Source organism: Thermobia domestica, chromosome 9 (assembly GCF_964235325.1).
Source record: "Thermobia domestica chromosome 9, izTheDome1.hap1.1, whole genome shotgun sequence".
NCBI classification, from domain to species: Eukaryota; Metazoa; Arthropoda; class Insecta; order Zygentoma; family Lepismatidae; genus Thermobia; species Thermobia domestica.
In genome coordinates, this window is record NC_137462.1 from 71886361 (window position 1) to 71907556 (window position 21196).

The 21196-nt window shown below is 36.0% G+C and overlaps 1 protein-coding gene across 4 annotated transcripts in view; it reads right to left on the reverse strand.

Annotated features, from left to right (window-relative positions):
• The window catches only part of LOC145694741 (scoloptoxin SSD14-like), a 126541-nt gene extending 108057 nt beyond the window's left edge, over positions 1–18484 (reverse strand). For 2 of the 4 annotated variants that reach the window (XM_081771331.1, XM_081771332.1), the window contains exon 1: positions 17823–18480. In XM_081771331.1, the coding sequence (XP_081627457.1) occupies positions 17823–17842 (20 nt within the window). In that variant the 5' untranslated portion in view covers positions 17843–18480. Of the gene's footprint in view, positions 1–17822 lie in introns of all 4 variants that reach the window. The other 2 variants (XM_081771329.1, XM_081771335.1) reach the window with 2 other exon arrangements.
• Between the last annotated feature and the right edge of the window lie 2712 nt (positions 18485–21196).

Below are 21196 nucleotides of genomic sequence, written 5' to 3' on the forward strand. Positions count from 1 at the left end.
AACTAATCTAATTATGTCACTTGAAAACCAAGTAGGATAACTGAATTTAGCTCTTTTTCTCGGGATGCATCGGTCAAAAATAGAATAGAGTATGTTATAGAAAAAATCCACAGAGCCATCTACAGTCAAACTATCTGTGATAGGTTCCCAATTTGTTAGTGATATTTCGCGATACAGTTTATCAAAGTCAGCTTTAAAAAAATTATAGTTTCTTACTTCGCTTTTGTTTGTACACTTAGCATTTCTAGAGTTAATACATTTATATTCAGCTAGGAGGGCTGGGTGATGAGCATCCTCCGTTAAAAGGGGAGGGTGTTTGTGTGTGACCTCTACGCTGTTAAGTTTCGAGAGTATTAGGACAAGCGTTTTGCCATACGAGTTTTTAATATTATTGAAGGTTTGTAAATTGTAAAAATTCATTAAGTGAAATAACTCTTGACAGGTTCCAGTAGATGTTAAAAAAAAATTTAAATCAGTTCCCGTGACCTGTGAGAGATTATAGTCGCCTGTCAGAAGAATGTTACTCTTTGGTTGTAGTACACTAAATATGTATTCAAAATATTCTCTATATGTTGATTGATTTGACCCAGGTGCAATATATACAAGACCAATATATATATACAATTAACCGTATCTACAAAAACTTTTACTCTAATACAATCAACACCAGGAATGTTTGGGGAAGGAATTTTCTGCACACGATATTTTTTATTTACAGCTAATACAACACCACCACCCAATTTCTTACCAGAAGTAACAATATTTCTGACAGCTCTTACCACGACATACCGCGAATCAAAGAGTTCAGAGTCATTATGACTGTTAGTAAGCCAAGATTCAGTTAATGCAATTGCCTGATAATTGTTACTTAATACATTTTCGGTCAGCGTACTTAATTTGGTACGAGTTCCCCTTAGGTTTTGATCACCTCTCACTTCGAATGTTTTTGTACTTACGGAAGTGTCCTTGGTGCACCCCCCTCATGCTGATATCTTTCTGCCTGCCTTGGAATGTCCAGATAGAGGGTTAGGGGAGGGAGCAGATGCTTGGTTTTCTTGTCGCAGATGCTGTCGAGATTTTCCTTGTTCTTGATTGACAGGTGCTTTAGGTGATTCAGGTGGCTGATTGTAAACTCCCTCGGCCTGGTCAGTTTCTTGGAAATACTTGTCTTCATTGTTCTGCAGTTCAACAAGCGTGAATCTTTTCCCTTCCATATACAAATATCGGAAATTAATATTTGCATATTTTCCTTCTTTGCGCGCTTTCATTAAATAATATTGTAACTGTTTACTTCCTGTCTTACCGAACTATTTTTTTAGAGTAATCTTGGTCCACGTAAATGTTTGTACCCCGAAGTTTACTTATATTTTTTAATACGTGTTCCTTTTTCTTATCACTTAAAAATTTACATACTATGGGTCTTGTTCTACCCTGACACTTTCTTCCAACGCGGTGAGCCCTCTGTATAAGTTGGTCATCAGTTTCCATTTGCAGTCGGTCGTTTAGCAAATCACACACTTTTTTCTCTGTAGTTGCCCAGTCTTCATTACCTTCTTCCTTCACCCCATAAAACACTAAATTTTGTCTTCGTGACCTGTTCTCGAGATCGTCAACGTAGTATAGCGATGTAGTTCACTTACTTCACTTGTCACTTCCAATAATTTCGTTTCGATGGTATCTACTCTGTCAACCAGTTTTGTTACTGTTTCCCTTAACGTTTTGATTTCAGTTGCTAAACGTTCATTAGCTGCACAAAGGGATGCTACTTCAACCACTACTTTTTCATTAGACGCGCGAAGAGAAGATAATATATCTTTAATTTCAGCAATGTCATTGCGTTGAGTGCTAGGAGGCCCAGGATGCTGCTCTACACCCCCGATGATTAACAAAGTAAATGTTATTAATCCGTAGGCAAAAAACACTTTCATATAGCCTGGTGTATTCACTAACACAGAACATGATGATTCTTTCACAGCAATTCTGAATAAGCCTATTCTGGCCCTATAAATTCCAAGCTCAACACCCATCACGGTTCACTGCACTCAGGGTCAAGAGAAAAACACGTCCACTCACTACCACTCTCTAAACTATGGATATCTACGACTCATATAGCCTCACTGCTGAAGGAGACACTAAATTCCAACCAAATCCAATCAAATTGCAGAAAACAGCTTGTTGCTATCTATCAATTACCGTTTTTGCTTTATATTGATAAACCGGAAACGACTATTTACTATTACTTCCAGTAGATGTATCACCTCCACCAACGAATTCGATTCCTAATTTTCGACCCTCTTCGTCCTTCAGAGATGGCGTGGATCATAGAAAACTTGACCCACGACCCACTGACCCACCACCCACCGTGACCCACTCTCATCCACCATCCACAATGAACCACTCTCACCCACTCTGACACACCATCCACGGCCTCTTCTCTACTGATTAAGAGTTTACACTTCTGATAAAACCAGGTTCTGAAATTCTAACTAATCGGAGTTTGAATTTCTACTATCAATCGCTCAAGCACCGCTCTGTTACAATCAGTGTTCCTTCCAGACCTGTTTTTTGGGGGGCACTGCCCCCCGGAGTTCTGAAAGTGCGCCCCGGAGCAGACCAAAATAATACGTGTATAATATAATAAATAGAATAGTATCAGCAGTGCCCCCCGGAATACTAAGTGTCCCCCCCCCCGGAACATTGTTTCTGAAAGAAACACTGGTTACAATAATGGTGTATCTGACCTATACGATATAAAATGGTAAAGTGTTTGTCATGATCCAAATGTCAATGAATTTCAGTTAAATTATTTCCTTGTTGAATTATCAATACTTTTCAGTGGAAAAAATGATGAAATTTGAAAGTCCCAAATCAAGGTAAGTAGACCAACGTAAAGGGAAAAAAGTGTAAAATTTTCCATGTAATTATGCGTACAGAGTTGAAAGTTAAAATTTCAGTGTAATTAAGCTTACAGTAAAAATTTTATGCGTATTTTAGTCACAACTTTTTGGGTTGATTGTCCTGTGCTGTAAGCGCTCCATATAATAAACATAAGCTTCAGCAATTATTATAGTAGAAAGCAATGGATATATGAAGCCAAGCACTGTATTTTTTGTTTCTAATTTTTTATTTATTTATTTATTTATTTATTTTTGTTTCTCAATTAATAACTGCCTCCGAATTTGTTTCTCAACTAATATCGATCGTTTACATTTATTTTTACAAACCAACGTACTACCATTTTACCATATATAGAAAGTGCCCCCCTCCCATAAAGGAGCATTTTTAATAATGCTAGGACACGTTATGTTTATTTTCAATGGAGACTTAATTTACTGAATTTCAGCTCCTTAAGTTTAACGGCTTGCGAGACACCCAATTTTCTTCGCAAGAATTCGGATCCCCACTACCCCCCCTATTATATATATATAATGAAAGCGAATTTGATTGTGAAATTTGGTCGTGATGATCAGGCACACATAATTACATTCAATTTTTTATATAATAATTAATATATTACAGTGATTCAAAAATGTAATTTTTCCAGTAGTTAGCTCCTCTAAAAACTCACAGGTCTCGAAAGCTAAGTAGTAGTATAAGTCCTATTGCTATTATTATAATTACAAATATCAATGTCCAAAAGTGCCTGAAGTTCTTTTTTCACTTAGATATACTAATCTCAGGTAAGTAGACAGAAACAAATGGAAAAGGAAGGGAAATGGAGGCCTTAAAAAGTAAAACGTAAACAAATTCATCAGTGTTCAGAAGATGCTGTCTACAATACAGTGAGCAGAGTGGGTCAGGTCAGGCTGAGTCGGTGGGTCTCAATGGGTCACAGTGAGTGGTTGGTTGCAGTATGTCATGGTGGGTGGTGGGTCGCACTGGGTCATGATGGGTGGTGGGGGAGCAGGAAAATTCGGTGTAGGAAATTTCGGTGTAAAAAACTCGGTGTAGGAAAATTCGGTGTACAGAAAATTCGGTGTACGGAAAACTCGGTGTGGGGAATGTTCGGTGTAAACAGGCACGTAGCCAGGATTTCGTAATAGGGGGGGTCCGAGACATGAAATACTGTGGTTCGATTATTCTAAACTATTTTACTGGTAACATATGTTCGTTTAGTCAGGATTTCGTAATGAAGGGGGGGGGGGAGTTTGACACGAAATATTGTTGTTATCACAGCAGGGACTTGATCAATTTAAACTATTTTAATAGCAACATATATTAGTTTGTTAAGACTTTAAAATTAGGACATGTTAGTAAGTATTTTAGTAACAAACTATGAAGAAATCTCGAATAAAATAATATTAAAAAAGATTTTACAAGAAAATGAAATGAAATCTTTAAGTTTTACGCCCCACGTCTATGCCGGTTAGGCTAAAGGAGTTGGTGATGATGAGAGATGAGTGAAAGTGTGGAATGAAGAAAGTGGGAGGTAACGGGACAACCCCGGGAAAACCCACTAGCACTTGTTTGTCCACCACGAAGTCCACACGGCGCGTGCTGCTGCCGAACATGGGACCCCAAGCACCGGAGGTGAACGCTCTACCAGTGAGCCACCGCGCAAAAAAAAAAAAAAAAAAAAAAAAAAAATTAAAAAAAGATTTTACAATATCTACGTTCCTTCTTCTGTTCATCCAAATATAACAATTTTCCTTTCATTATGACCTCAACTATTTTAAAAAAAGGACGTATCCAATAATGTCTTGTAAAATATTTTATTATATCTGGGTTCCTGTCTCTGTTGAATCAAATGTTACTAGAACTTTCTTTCCACATAACTTTTTTTTAATTATTATTATTATTTCGTCAACTGCTGTCTGTTCCAAATGACAAGTTAAAGGAGCAAAAAACTGTTTCTCAAATAACATGTTTGATACTGCAGAAAAGTGATGATGAAAAATTATTTTCATTTTTAGTTTTTTTTTTTTTATTTTTAACGATTATACTTCCTATTATTTGTTTCTTTTTCTTTGATCCTTCCTTAATTTTTTTATTTGTGGTCCCGAAGGGGGGGGGGGTCCGGACCCCCCGGACCCACCCCTTGGCTACGTGCCTGGTGTAAAGAAAGATTCGTTGTAGTAGACCGTAGGATTTATTAAAAACTCAACTTTGAGGATAAATGAGCGTATTAGTTTTAAGTTCAAACTTTGTGTAGAACGTACTTTTACTGTCTGCTATACCAAATTTTGAAAAATTGTGATTGTGAAATAATTTGAATTCTAGATTTCGACTGATTTTAACATTTCATGACCCTTACATGACGAGAAATTTGTTTCTTTGATGTCCGTTTGTGTGATTTAGCGAAGCGACCATCGCTACCAATCGACATTTTATTTAAAACTTAAGTTTTTATGCTGTTTTGGAGGATGTCTCCTAGAATTTTCTACTTCAAAAAAAAAAAAAAAAAAAATGTTGGTTACTAGACGGGTAAAGTTGAAAATTGTAGATTTTTCAAAAATTATCTGACGATTTTATGTCTATTTTATAAATAAATATTTAAATATAAATTCTTCAAAAACGACATAGTTTATTTATGTTACTCAAAGGTGTAAAAATAAATGCCTCAACTAAAGTATCTAAGCCTGATTGGAGGAGAAGTCAATAAGGAGTCAATAGGGTTGCAGTACTTGTTTACCTTAACTTAAGACAAACAAACTAAAGTGTCTGATTGGAGGAGAAGTAAACTATTTGTACAAATATTATCTGATAAAACCATCCTGCTTTATATTGCCCTTTCCACTAAGACTTTTTTGATCAATATATTTTTGCATCTTACATATGTATATGCAGAGTGATTCTTTCAAAACTCACGGATTCATTTGGCTCTAGAATTTCTAACTGAAGTCCGGTTTTCATGCGATTTGCTGCAAATCATCAAGGGAGAATGGGAGATTTATGGGACTATGTTTACTGGTTTAAATTCATCCGGGATAATATCGAGCAGGCCGCAAGAAAAACAGCAAATATTTGCCATTGTACGTTACAGTTCGAATGAGATATTGGATATTTGAAGCGAAATTGAAGAATACAAATTAAGCGTTATTGAGAATAGAAATTAAGTGTTAGTGAAATGAAATGAAATCTTTAAGTTTTATGTCCCACAACATCCGCCAGCAGGGTCCGATGCTTCCCTGCCTTACTCAGAAGCGATCCTGTTTCCTACAATTTATTCACTAACGACCCGTATGTTCCTGTTTGGGGCAGAACGTGAGGCAAAGTTGCGTGTAGCAACAACAGATCCCGGCCTCCAAAATCTTTTTAACGATAAAATCACGTTGCTCCAAAGAGTACATTATTGCAACTGTGTCCTGATCATATTGGTATAGTAGCACAGCATAATTCTCAACACAACGGCCCAGTTTCCTGTTTCTTATTGACCGTCGCGAGGTTGCCATCTAACGAAGAAACTCAAATCTCCATACCGCACCTCACCTAATTCCAATTCGGTACAGTGGCGAATATTTGCTCCTTTTCTAGAGGCGTGGCCGATATTACTCCAAATGAATTTAAACCAGTAAGCATAGTTCCATAAATCTTCCAACGTTCCTTGATCATTTGTCACAAACCGCATGAAAATCGGACTTCAGTTAGAAATTCTAGACCCAAATGAAATCCGTGAGTTTTAAAAGAATCACCTTTTATATGTTTTATGTACTATATAGGAAAGGTGTTTTTAGTTGTTCCTATAACTATTCTCTGAACTTATAGTTGTAATTGTTTTATTTCCGACAAAAAGTGTCAGCTTCATTGTGTGATGAAAAGTAGTTTATAGTAATACCCCGCAAAAGACATGCAAGAGGTATTGGACTCAAGGCAGAAAAATAAATTTGCTTTTCTTGAAATAGGTAATAACATTTTATTTGCTACATTATATGGTTTTCGTTTTCACAATATGAAATGTCGTAAATTATCGTAAGTGGTAATATTCAATATGTATTACACCGATCTACCTTACACCAAAATTTCCCCACACCGAGTTTTCCGTACACCGAATTTTCTGTACACCGAGTTTTCTTACACCGAATTTTCTTACACCGAATTTTCCTAGACCCGGGTGGTGGATCGCAGTGGGTCACGGTGGGTGGTGAGTCACAGCGGGTCGCATGCTGTTGTCCCACAACCCACTCAGAAAACGACCCACTGACCCACCGATTCACTAACCCACTTCAACTCTGTCGTCCTGCCCAAAATTGATGTTGATCAGTTAAATAGTTCGTGAGATTCTTTTGTCTCCCGAACGGACGAACAGATGGACACACACGGACAGACAAGGTAAGTATACACCGTGTTTCAAAAAGAATAATCTGCCGGCAAGGAAATATGAGTGTTGTTTGAATGGAAGTAGCCTAGTTTCAGAAATTCGCCGTTAGATGTCAGTAAATGCGTCTCCTCAGATGTAACACTTCCCAAGTGTAACTCTCCGATTTTGATCAAATTTAGCAGGTAGATACTACACATGAAATAAACGAATACTTTTTTTTTTTTTTTTTTTGCGGAAAAACTTTTAGGGAGCAAAACCCCCACTCAAAATTTTCAAAGTTAACGCCCGAAAGGCAAGAAGAAGTGGACAGAAATGAATGAAATTGTGCACAGATATTGTAGGCGTAAAATGAGGGAACACATGTTTCGTATTTTCCTGGAAAAAACTGTTGGGTGGGGAACGGACCCCTCCAAACCTTTGATCATGAAATATCAAAAGTGCTAATAACAGTATGTCAAAAGTGCTAAAGGACATGAAGAATTGCAACGAAACTTTGTGTAAGGACAATATGCAAAAAATATACGAAAACGTGTTTGTTTTTTTTATTTTCTGCAGAAAAACGGTTTTAGGGGGAAAAGCCTTCACCGAAAATTTTGAAATTTGACGCCCGAAAGGTAGGAAGAACTGGACCGAATTGAATGAAATTGTGCACAGATATTGTAGACATAAAATGAAGAGTTATTTTGCTCTCCAAACAGCCGGAGACAAACTAACAAGTATTTCCTACTTTTAATCATCTCTGCATCCGTGCCCCACTCAACCGTTTCTTCCAGGAAAATACGAAACACGTATTCTCTGATTTTACTTCTACAATATCTGTGCACAATTTCATTCACTTCGACCCACTTTTTATTGCCTTTTGGGAGTCAACTTTTAAAATTTTGGGTGGGGCTTTGGCCCCCTAAAACAGATTTTCCGCAGCAAATTAAAAAACACGTATTCGTTTATTTTTTTATTTATTTATTTATTTATTTATTTATTTTTTGCATATTGTCCCTACACAAAGTTTCGTTGAAATTCTTCATGATTTTTAGGCACTTCTGACATACTGTTATTAACACTTTTGATATTTCGTGATCAAAGTTTGAAGGGGTCTGTGCCCCACCGAACTATTTTTTCCAGGAAAATATGAAACACGTTTTCTCTGATTTTACTTCTACAATATGTGTACAATTTCATTCACTTCGGCTTACTTCTTCTTGCCTTTCAGGCGTCAACTTTCAAAATTTTGGACGGGACCTTTTGCCCCTAAAACCGTTCTGCCAAATTTTATCAAAATCGGAGTGTTACACTTGGGAAGTGTTACATGTTAGTTTATACCCAGTCAGAAGTAAAATAGTGTCCGCTCAACAAAAGAAGTTTTGTGTGCTACAGTTTGTAAAGACTGAGTCAGTTATTTCGGTCCAACGTGCTTTTCGCCGGCGTTTTGGCATTGATCCGCCTGAACCCAAAAACATTCGTCGTTGGTATCACCAATTTGAAGAGACAGAATGCTTGTACAAAAGTAAGATTCGAGGTCGGCCTCGCACTTCCAATGAAATGGTGGAAACAATTAGGCAAATTTTTGAGCGGAGTTCTGCTGCGTGCTGCCGATGGTGGACATTTGGAATAGCATAGGTAAAACTTGAAGATTCTGTGAGTATTTTGCAATTTATTCCATTTTTGTAGTATGTTTTTATCAATACATATGGATTTTCAAAATCAGGTCATTCTTTTCGAAACACCCTGTACTATAAGAGAGCTTTGGTAAATCAAACTTCTTAAAATCTGAGTGTAAGATGAGCTTAAGTTAACCCCTACGAAAATTATCTCAGTTCCCTCTGTCTCATTGTTCAGGATAGCGTGATATTACGAGAAATAAAGGACATTGATTTTGATAGTTGTTGCTTGTTGTAATTAATGGTCACTTCTCATACGCAAGCCGCAAGCATTTGTAATACACGTTTTCTTCCGCGAAATTAATAGAAAGAATATAAATTTGTGAATGTGGACGATTGGCCACCCGAAGGACAAGGACGATCCAAGACTAAAGGACATGACCTGAGCATGACGTGCAGCTGCAATTTAATTTAGCATATAGCTTCGGCGATGGGAGAAGCCAACCCACCAACCCCAGAAATTATATGTTAGAAACACTGATAACAACCCTGGGAGGAATAAAATCCACTATAACAATATGCTATCAAAATGACACTTGCTTTTGACATAATTGCGAATATATATCGATATATGTTTTAAATCAGATTTCCCACCTACTCGCTGACGACGAATTTTCTCCGTTGGACGCTTATAAAATCGACAGACTTAGTGGTATAACAACAACATTGACACACTGTAGTCATTGTTAAATAATGCAATTCGTAAATTATAAGCACTTTCAATCAGTGGAGTTTTGAAGAAAAGGTAGGCCTATTATTCGATTCCTTTCATATTTGTAGGATTATGTATGTAAATTAATATATTAAGAAATAAGTAGAGCAAATAAATTGTATATAATCTTTTGTATTTCCACAGCATAACTGGTTTAAATTTAATATTACTTGGCATGTTTTGTATTTTATATTATAAAGATGTAAGTCTAACTCGTCTTCAACCATGTGGTTATGTTTTTGGTTTATTTATGACATTTTACTTTGGGTGCATTGCGAGATGTTTAAACATAACTGAACTTTTTTAATGCTCTTAATTGTAGGATAAATCCATGTCAAGTGGTCCAATGCATGTTGCTCGACAATTTTTAAAAGTCTTATATTGATCTGCAATTACCTTACCATGTCGTTAGTTCAAAACAATCATTATTTTAAGTTTAGTGACTTTAGGTTTCGAGTGGCAGCCATATTCGTTTTCGAATTTGCACCGTTTGGTGGTGTTGTAAGGAGTTACCGAACCTGAAGTATCTCAGCCCCCTTAGTTGTTCTATCGATGTGGAACAAAAACCAAAATTGTCAGCAAATTGTAAGCTACAAGAGCATGTATTAGCCATTATTGTCCATGAAGTATAGCAGGGTGAAAAGTAGATTTGAAAAAGTAGGTCATTGACGTTAAAAGGTCCGAGCTCAGCAGACGGTTTTTGCAAGAAGGCAAATGATCAGGAAGGTAAGCTTTTCTGGATAAAAAGGTCTGATAGAGAAGTGCTCATTTACCAAGTTTCAACCCTTAGACGTGTCCCCCCCTTTTTTTTTAAAAAAAAAAAATAGAAATTATGAAAAATTCTGAAAAGTGAAAAAGTGCGTGCTTCACAGATATGTATCTCTGGTGGGGTACCAGATAAAAATACGCAATTCCTCCCTATAAGAGGTCTGTATGATATTACTGTACACCAAAAGTTCGGGGTTTTAGAACTATAGGTGCCTTTATTAATACAAGTTATACCTATGAATAAGCATAGACAGAAGTATGGATAACCGAGAGTTTACTGTATAGACATCATACATCAATAGGCAGTGGATGAATAACTCACAGATGGGTTAAGCTAAACATCCTAATTATGTTAAGCAAAACAGCTTCGCATATACCCCAAGCATACATTTGCTCCTTATTCCCTTATTTATTGAGCACTAATTCTGGGACAGTGTGGGATGAAGAGCACTAATTAAGCACTAATTCTTGTGCAGTTTAATTTTGATTTTGAGACCATTTTTAGAAAGTGTGAAATTGGCTCAACCATCTCTTGAATAAGTCGAGCACTAATTCTATGTACTTGAGCACTAATAAGCACTAATTCTTGACAAAAAAATTTCCTTTTCTGTAATGTAGTTGTGCCAACTTCACGTGACTGAAACAGTGATGATGATAATGAATGAAATGGTGGAATGAAAGAGTTGGAGGAAAGGGAGAAACCCGAGAAAACTCCGCTTCTATACTTTCGGAAAGCCCACTTGGCACTAGTTGGTCGAACCAGGGGCTCCAAATACCAGAGATTAGCGCTCTACCTCTGAGCCATAGTTGTCGAGGTCGCTGAGATGAATAGAAGTACTTCCGATGCTGTGTAAGTGCGGGTTCAGCCCTATCAACATGGGAGTGGGAAGGAGTGACATTACGGATTTTTTTGTCATTATACTTTCATTGAAATACGTATCCTAAGGAGGGGAGGGTTGAATAATTTCCATAAATCTGTTCTTTTCGTGCAGGTTAAATGAATGAATGTTAAATTTAATTTCCACTAAGTATGGGTCATTTAAATAGGCTTTAAAAAATTATCAGTAAAACCAAATAATTAAATCAGTTCATTTAAAATAAAAGTTCATACATCACTACACAAATAAATGATCTTTTTCAGAAAGATAGTGCAAATACTCCGCGCTCTTAATTCTTTGTTAGAGACTGTCTCTTCTCTCCAAAGTATTTCTGGCTCGCTCCAAACCGCATGTTTCCTTCCAGAAATGAAAATCCTCGCACAAAAGCCGATTGGAAGTATAATTTCGTCAGTAATTGTAACTTCTATGTATATATAAAATATATCTTGATTCACTGACTGAAATTTGGACAGTATATTGGATTTGTGACCTAAGGTATTACTGAGGAAGGACTTTTGGAAATTTGATGTGGAAGGAGTTAAGTGGGGGTTGCAATTCATCAACGTCATTTCAGATTTTTCTTGTAGATGGGATGGTATTTAAGTTTAGCAGTATTTATTTAAGCTATATAAGACGTGGACCTACAGCTTAAAGTGGGATCCGAACCACATGAGTACTCACTGGGAATCGAACTCTGGTCTCCCACTCCAAAGACGCGAACACTAACCACATAGCCACGAAGGAGTTCTGCTTATGTAGGGGGCGGGCAAGGCATATATATATACTGAGAAAAAACGACTAGGATTTCCGTGTGGATACATCGTATCTACGCGGGTGCGCTCCTTAAGTAATGTAATTTCACGTATAAAAGTACAGCACGTGGGAACACCACGCCCAGTCTGGAGTTCGGTGTATGGATTTCGTGTTGAAAACATCTTTCCTCTCTTTCCGTCTCACAGAATGATATGACGTCTTATTACTCTTGTAAGGTAGGGAGTCAGATTTAGAAAGAACCAAGAGGAAACAGTCGTAGGAAGGTAGTCCACCGTCGGAATAGCTATGGAGTTAATTCTAGATTTGAAATGGTGGTCCCACAATACAAAATTTTCGCTCGACGGTGGTGTAGATCGTACTACGGATGAAAGAACATTACTTAATGTGGTGACCCGCGTAACTTATATAATTTCACGTTTTAAATAAAATATACTGTATACAACTCAAACCTAGAGGGTGACGTTACTGTTGCGATAAGAGGTCCGTCCATATTTCGGTATCTATATGATTATAAGCATAAAATTTTGTATTTAGAATTTACGTTTAAAACAATTAAATACATTGGCGTCGCAGCATATAAACTTTGGGGCTCCAGACTACCCGGGGGACTAGAGTGAATGCAATACTCCCAGAAAAGTGAGGGTTCTGGAGGTCTTCCCTTGGAAAATTAAAAGAAAGTCTTCGTACATTGAATTTTAAAGCATTATTTTTTACTTAAAAAGCAAACAAAAACTTTTTTAAAATTTGGTTTTATTTTTACCTTTGATAGTAGTTTTTTTCTTTCTTTAAGAAAATTTGGTACTAACAAAACATACACATACACCCTAGTTTGTTTGATTATACAACAGTAAAATTCAACCTTGTTTTACAATTTTAGTTAAAAGATACCAAGTGTATGTCAAAAATAATGATAATAGGTAGTGTGAAGTAAATATCCAGAAACAAAAGTTTGGACGTCAGGTTTTAGGCCTAACGGTATATGTCCACAACTAATGTAAAATGAGGATCAACATTGCTTTGTGAACGTTGCAAACTGCTACATGGTTGAGGTTCTTTTGGGTCATAGTTGACTTAAGATAGCTACTTGAAATATTGGGGGAGGGAGGAAAACTTTTACAAATATTTGGGGGGGGGGCACGTATCCGGTGGGATTGACGCTCGTGTTTAAATATGTGCTTCAGCGTTTTTCGATACTTGTCCTAGAAGAGATGAGAAATTACTGGGTATTAAAAAAATGAAATGAAATGTTTCAGTTTAACGTCCATGATTATGTCTGTTAAGCTAAGGGTGAAGGATGATTAAGGCAAGTAAATGATGATGGAAAAATTGGTGGAATGAGAATGTGTAAGTAAACGGGAGTACGCCGAGAAAAACCCACGGACGCAATGTTGCCCACTACAAACTTACTTAGCCGGGGATCGAACTAGAAATTCCACGCACCACAGGTAAGCTTTCTACCACAGAGCCACTGTTCCTCCCCTTGGTGCGGGTAATTCTTTAAGATGCTCATACGAGGTGTTTGAATCTTTCAAGACTTCGAGTTAAGAGGAATTCTATATAAAAGACCGAGAAGGAGAAATGCAAAACGTTGCCCTAACAGTAGTAACACGTTAGAGTATTTGCTAGCATGTTAAAAAAATAATAATAAAATAAAAAAAATAAAAAGACAACAAAAATAACGTTTTTTTGTTTACAACATGTCTTTTTGTTTAAAACCAGTTACTTTGTTTTAAATAAAAAATAATCGTTTAAAATGTTTATTTTGTTTAAAACAATAAATCTAAATACACAAATATTACATTTTTACAGATATTGCTTGCCATCTAACCGCTAGACCAAACTTCGGGGTACTTCCCTAATTACGATCCGTCGAAATGGTCAATTTCGAAGAATGAAATCGGGAATATCCCGATCTCTGTTCACGGAATATGTAAAATAGTTTAGTTTCTTTGTTATGTTCTATTGATTTTCTGTATTCTTAACCTTTAAACGCCCATTGACGCAACTGCTGCGTCGGGGTTTTAAACGTCAATGGCTCAACATCTAATTAAGGCAGGAAGATGATTTTGGTACTAATTTCTTCCTCAAGGGTGCAGCTTTCCGTTGGTGTGCATTTTATATATGGTGGGTACCACGATGCAAGTGGGTGGGAAGAGGGTAAAGATCGTGTTTGTTTTTAACAGGGTTTCTTGGGGAGCATTTTCCTCTTGGGGGCACACTCATAAAAAATGGTATGTGAAAAAATTAAATTAAATGTTTAAGTTTTACGTCCTACGCGTATGTCTAAAGGCTTACTAGGTTAAGGAGACAATGATCATGAGAAATGAATGAAATGATTTAATAAAGAAAGTGGGAGGAAACGAAAGAACCCAAGAAAACTCACGCACGTGGTGTTTGTCCATCACAAAGCTCACTTGGCGCGAGCTGAGATCGAACCAAGCACTCCATGCACCAGAGGTGAACGTTCTACCACTGAGCCAATGTGACCCAAAAAAATTGGTAGGCTATGTGAAGTAATGCAGTAGGCCACTACATGCTAATAGCCTATATTTGTACTTCTTGCTTATATGGGGAGAATAGGGAGGGGGCATAGTTGGCCAATTTTTGGAGTTTCAGTTTTTTTTTTTTTTTGACATAAATTACATTTATTTTTACAACAAACATCAATAGTTCAGCCCCTAATTGAGCTAGAAAGTTGATTTTGTTCCATTGTATTCTTGAGGGATGGTGCTTTCTGCTAGTATGTATCTATTTATGTGGGGGTTATCACGGCCGAGGGGAGGTAAAGTTCGTTTTCTTATTTTTTCATCAGGTTTTAGGGGACCATTATTCCCTCCTTTTTGGTACTCCTATAAAAATTGAAGCAATGAAGTAGTCTCCTACATGGTAATAAGCTATATGTGTACTTGTTGCTTATAGGGGAGGAGGATGAGGGGCAAAATTGGCTAATTTACATTTATTTTCAGAACGGTTCCATATAAGACAAGACATCTTTCACTGAATTGGTCTAGAAGTATAATTCTTGTTAATATACATAATGTGTGCAACAAAAATGATTTGCATATGAACGTGGTACTATGGTGGGGAAGAGGAGAGAATGTCACATTCAATGTATTTCTTTCCTGCTCATAACATTTTTTGAGAATCTTTTCTACATAAAACGAATTCATTATGCTTTGTATTTGCAGCAATGGCTACTTTTTATTATTATTATTATTATTATTATTATTATTATTATTATTATTATTATTATTATTATTATTATTATTATTATTATTATTATTATTATTCTCAGAAGTGTCTGGTCTACACTTTAGCATCATTTTGTCAGCGTTAGGTGACTGCAAGGATTGCCAGGGCCCCGCAAAATCATTTTTTTTTTCTTTTTTTTTGTGTGTGTGTGTTTCTTCTCTTACGAATATGGCGGGAATTGCATTCATGTACCTCATTGGAATCTGTGGTCTATAAGCTTTCCAACGGTGTATGAATCATGACTGTAATAACTATAGGGGATCACCAGAGCCCCCAACGCGAGGGTCTATGATTTTGTTAAAATCCCTGGCGGACGTCTAAAGGTTAATTGTGATATCCCGTACACACTAATCATTGTTAGTTATCCACGTTACACACACACACACACGCATTATATATATATATATATATATATATATATATATATATATATATATATATATATATATATATATATATATATATATCTTTAAAACTGTTCCGTTAAAATATTTCATTTGCTCCTTGTAAGCTAGTCACTGCTCTTTTTCTTTCGGTTGTATTTGGCAAAGTGTTTCTTATTGCTTATGACGTGACAATTGTTCATTATTATGGATATGATAGTAACGAAAAATATTCATGTATCAAATTTGTGAAGTTGGTGGTTAGTGTATAGTGTGTTTAACCTTCGTTATTCTTGGAATGTAAGAAATGTTCAAATACTGCACTTCAGTTTCTGTTGGTTTAGTTATACACACACTGTTGTGCAGAATTTCGTTCAGTAATTGCTGTTGTAATATGAATAAGCTCTGCTTGTAATTTACTCCATGCACAAATCTTGGCAGAGGATAGGTTGTGTTTGGTAGAAATTTAAATTAGCTTCTTTAATCTGATATTTTAATTCTTTTAAATGCTGTCTTCCTGTTTCGCCTATTCCTGTTCCGCCTACTAGCCTCTCAGCAATATTTATCAAGATTTCTACGTTATCAATATTGTAGGCAAAACAGGAATTGTTTTGCCTATTCCTGTTTCGCCTACTGTTAAGATTAAGGGATATTTTTAATTTGGGATTTTTCTTGGGAATTTTATTTTTAATGTGAATTTAGGTATGCCTGCTTCATAAAATAATTTAATATTAACGAAAATGCATCAATAATCGCAATTTACACAACTATAATACGAACAACAAAGGGGTTAAGTAGATGTACGTACTATCACTTTTAAGACAATCAAAACTAATTAGTCGAAATAAATACTCCACTCTGATTGGTGTTTCATTGACGAGAGAGCATATCAGAATATAAGAATATGTCTACCTTTGAATCGAAACTTTTAATGAGCCACCGGGAATATAACGTTTGTATTAGTCCTGTGTTGAACTTTGTGTGTGTCATATAATTAGAATAGAATATAATAGAATATTTTCTATTGCCATTAAACAAGGAATATTGTAATAGATAGAGTCAATAACATGCAAAAATCAGATTGTTATAATTTACATTTTTCTTCAAATTCGTTTATACTATAAATAACATTTCTTACAAGAAGTACTTTACACTGGTTTTCGAAATCGACATGACATATTCTTCGAATATATGTTGGTAATACATTATACAGTTTCATGCCAGTATATTTATAGCTTCTTTAGGTTTTTTTTAGCCTAACATATGGGGTATTTAAATCATCTTTACGTCTTATATTATACGAGTGAACATTATTGCGGCAACCAATATCATCCTGATTTTCTCTCACGTGCATAAGGCGTCTAAAAATGTACAAAGAAGGAACTGTCATGATCTGCATTTCCATAAAGAATGGTCTACATGATACAGTATCTGACAAACCTTTTATTGCTGTTATAGCTTTCTTTTGCAATTGGAAGACAATTTGAGCACTCCATGTATTACCCCACAATAGTATGCCGTAGTGTAAATGACAATGAAAGAAAACACAATATCCTGTAAGAAGCACAGTTTCAGTAACTGTTGCCCTTAGTTTGCGAATTAAAAACAATATTCTAGACAGTCTTTTACATAAATTTTCAATATTACATTGCAGTTTAACTTTGGGTCTAGATAGAATCCCAGAAGCTTTATAGAATGACATACATCTACATCAGTCAGGTGATTACCAAGATAAAAATGAATGGTTTCTGACTTAGATTCATTGAGATAAAGTTTGTTATACCTTAACCATGTTCATGGCGTTTCTAAAATTTCATTATTTTTAACTCCCATTACGATCTTATCTGTACTTAGAAGTGTTGTCTCGTCAGCTTATAAAACAGATTTACAAGGTAGTGTTTCGATCCTTTAAAATTATTGGTTTCTATACTCTAGTGAGACAATTAGGAAAATTGCTTAATTGTTAATTTTGTTTATTGAAAGGAATTATTTTAATTTGAACAGTAACTGGTTTATTGGCTGTTGTATTACAGATAGTATAGTGGATTACAGTAAGGTATCTTATCCCCTCACGGGATACCGACTTTGCTACCTAAATCCACAGCTCATAAATCAGAGAGAGGAGAGAAAATGACTTACGCTGCAGGTTTCAGTCCCATACTCCAGGAAGGCCAGATCTTCAATCACTTTGTGTCGAGGAGATTAACTGCGAAGAACGGCGTTGAGAGTGAGATGTCCCCGCTGCTCCCACCCACCTTTTTATTTGGAATTTTATCTTTGTTTTTCCCTTTTATTTAGTTACTAAAAACACTTTAATAGTCATTTATTTGAAGGTTGGGTGTTAGCATGCGGGGTCAGGTTCTATTTGGTTGCATACTGGTTTCCATCGTTTTTAGTTATTTCTATATCTTGAACTGTTTTTAACACTTAGAGATAGCAAAGAAAAGGATTTTTGTTTGTCCTTCCTGGCGGGTACGTAACAGTCCCCCACCAGGATCGCACCAACAGTCAACGTGGTCATCGTGACATTTTATTTTACAATGTTTTTTTATTTTTTAAAAAATTTGTTTGTCCTTCCTGGATACAAGGAAAAATACCACTGTATATAGACTGACACACACACACACACACACAAAAAAAATAATAACACTGAGATTACTAATACACTGAATAACTGAAGGGTCGTCCATGAGCGTGCGAAAAACAGCGGCTAAACGCACCCGTATCGATAATTGGTGACAATTAACGATGTCACCTTTAATTTGCCACTCCAAACTTCACTTTAAATATATTCATCTCATAGTTTCAGGCACCACAACAAGATCGACGTTGTTTTAGTAAGCGACTAGTACATACTTTCACTCACAGTCTATATTCCCTGCAGCTATTTTCCCCGTATTTCCACTGCAAACTAGCAAATTCTTCACATTCCCTTTTCATGAAAAGCACCTTGGCAATAGTGAATAACAAAAGTTTTTTTTTCTCTCTCGATTCTATGAAGTAAGCTTTTCTTTATTTAGACAAAAGCTTTCAACAATTTCTGTAGTTTCTTTTTCTCAAACACTCACATTTTAGACAGCCACTAATAATATGAAATAATATACAATACATAGCAAATTGCAGACCGCGAATTACAACCTACGTATCACATACGGGTTTCCATGGGGCTACAGCCCCGTCTCCATATATTTTCTTTCTTTCCTCTCTAATGAAAAAATAAATAAACATATTTATTAATATATTACTAAACAGTTCCGCACATCTCACAGTTTTTTTTTCTTTTTTTTCAGAGCCTTCATAACGACTTGGCTTTTTTGTATTCACGCTTTAGATTTAACACCCAGCCATGTTAAATTATCGATTGGCGCCGAGTATACCAAAATTAAACATGCCATTCCCCACACTCATATGGTACCTTTGGTTTATTCCTTCACCCTCCCTTCGTTTAACCTCACTAACATTATTGTCCCGTGTAACCCGGACACTGGATCAAGATTCTGTACTACATTAGCAGAATTTTTACATTCTGTCAACAATTTTACATCTAATATCTTTCAAGCAACCTATGCAACCAAATTCGCTACTGTCGGCCCGAAAACGCGCACTACACGTGCCTTTCTACCGTTCTTAGGTAATTTTTTAAACTAGCTTACAGGAACGGCTACAAAATCCCAAATCTCAAGTTTTATTACAAATAAACATGAACTTAAAACACACAACTTCTAGAGCAGGAACAATTAGGGGTTCATTCACACATATAATTTATCATATTCCCTTTCTCGCCTCGCCAATGAAACACGGCTTGGGTTTTCAAAAATTCAAACTGCTTTCCGTCAAATTATTAACAATAAAGAAAACCTTACGGCTCAACTATCAAATAATCAACATCTCCTATCGTTTATACAATTATTCTTTCAAATAGATACCCTTCTACTACATAAATTACACAAAATTTTTCAACTAAATATATTCAACAATATTTACGAAAACTGTAATCAAAATTTGCTTCCTGCTACTTTCTTACCCATCAATACCTTAGAAAATAATCTCGCTAAACTCAACACTCGCTTGTCCACAAAAGATATCAAAATATCGCCACATTTTTCACCTCATTTAATACACTCAATCCCGCTCACCCACTGCCATGTTACTCCAAAAAAAAAAAAAAAAAAAAATCTATTTACAAATACATATTCCGGTTTTGCCCCTATCATCTTCTTTTACTTTATTCCGTATTAGGACTTACCCGGTCGCCACACGAAATAAAACCTGTTCGCTTCCGTTACCCACAAATCTTGCCCTCTTTAATACTACGCATACCATGCCCCTTTACAAAACAAATTTGCTTTCCTGTGTTTTTTTCCACTCGGCCATTTCTATGTCAAATCCCGGTAATTTCAAACCGAAATTCACAGCTCACCAAGTGCCTACATCACTTACGTTTCCCCACAGTAACCGGACTTTTTCATGGCGTCTGCAATTTTTCTTGTACCCAGGACCACCCTTTCTCTATCCTACAACTATCTAGCAAAAAATTCATTTTAACCAACCCCCCTTCTCCACTTTTCCTCGTACTCCCAAATGGTACCCAGCAACCATTACTCACACAAAACACTAGCACCGTTAGGGTCTCCCTACCTTATAATTATTCGCTATCAACATCCACTACAGTTTTAATTCAACATCCTTCCCTTTGTTTCCATAGCATTACCAACCCACAACTTATTTTATTGCACCATATGCTATCAGTTAATCATACCTTATTTCCCCTTCCCGCTAATCGCTTGTTTCCCTTTTATCCTAATTTTACCAACATTCCCCTTAATTTCAACAAGCAAATTTCCCCAGTTTCACCCACTCTTCACACTTACAACCCTCCTACTTGGGCGAGTTGGATTCCCCAAATATGCATTCCTCAAAATTGTCTAATATGTGTGTTACTATATTTTCCACAGCCTTAGTCGTAGAAAACACCGGTCGGAATCCAAATTGCGAAGTGTGGATCAGTTTATTCGTTTCTAGATAGTTTAATAATTGATTTTTAATACATTATTCAAAAATTTTGGATATAACTGGCACTAAGGATATAGGACGATTGTAATTAGGTTTACTTTTATCGCTTTTCTTATGTATGGCTACAGTGGTTGTCAATTTAAGGAAGTTAAAGTAGATTCCCTCTAAAAGCATGCAGCTAAATAGATAAACGAAAACTTCAATTATAACATCAATTACTTTTTTTTTTTAACAAGTTGTTAGCAAATCCATAGAAATCCTCAATTTGAAGGTCTCAGTTTACTAACGACCGATAAAACTGTTCTGGTATTAATTGCAGTCCATGAAAAAAATGACTCAATTACCTTTTGCTGCGCTAATAAACTTCTAAAGTCAAAATTTTGATTTTCGGAGAAACAATTTTCATCTTTTGATTTATCATTTAATTCTGTTGCACTATTCAGAAAATATTTGTTGAACTCGTTTACGGATATTAGTATGGGGTCTCGAACACGTATGGC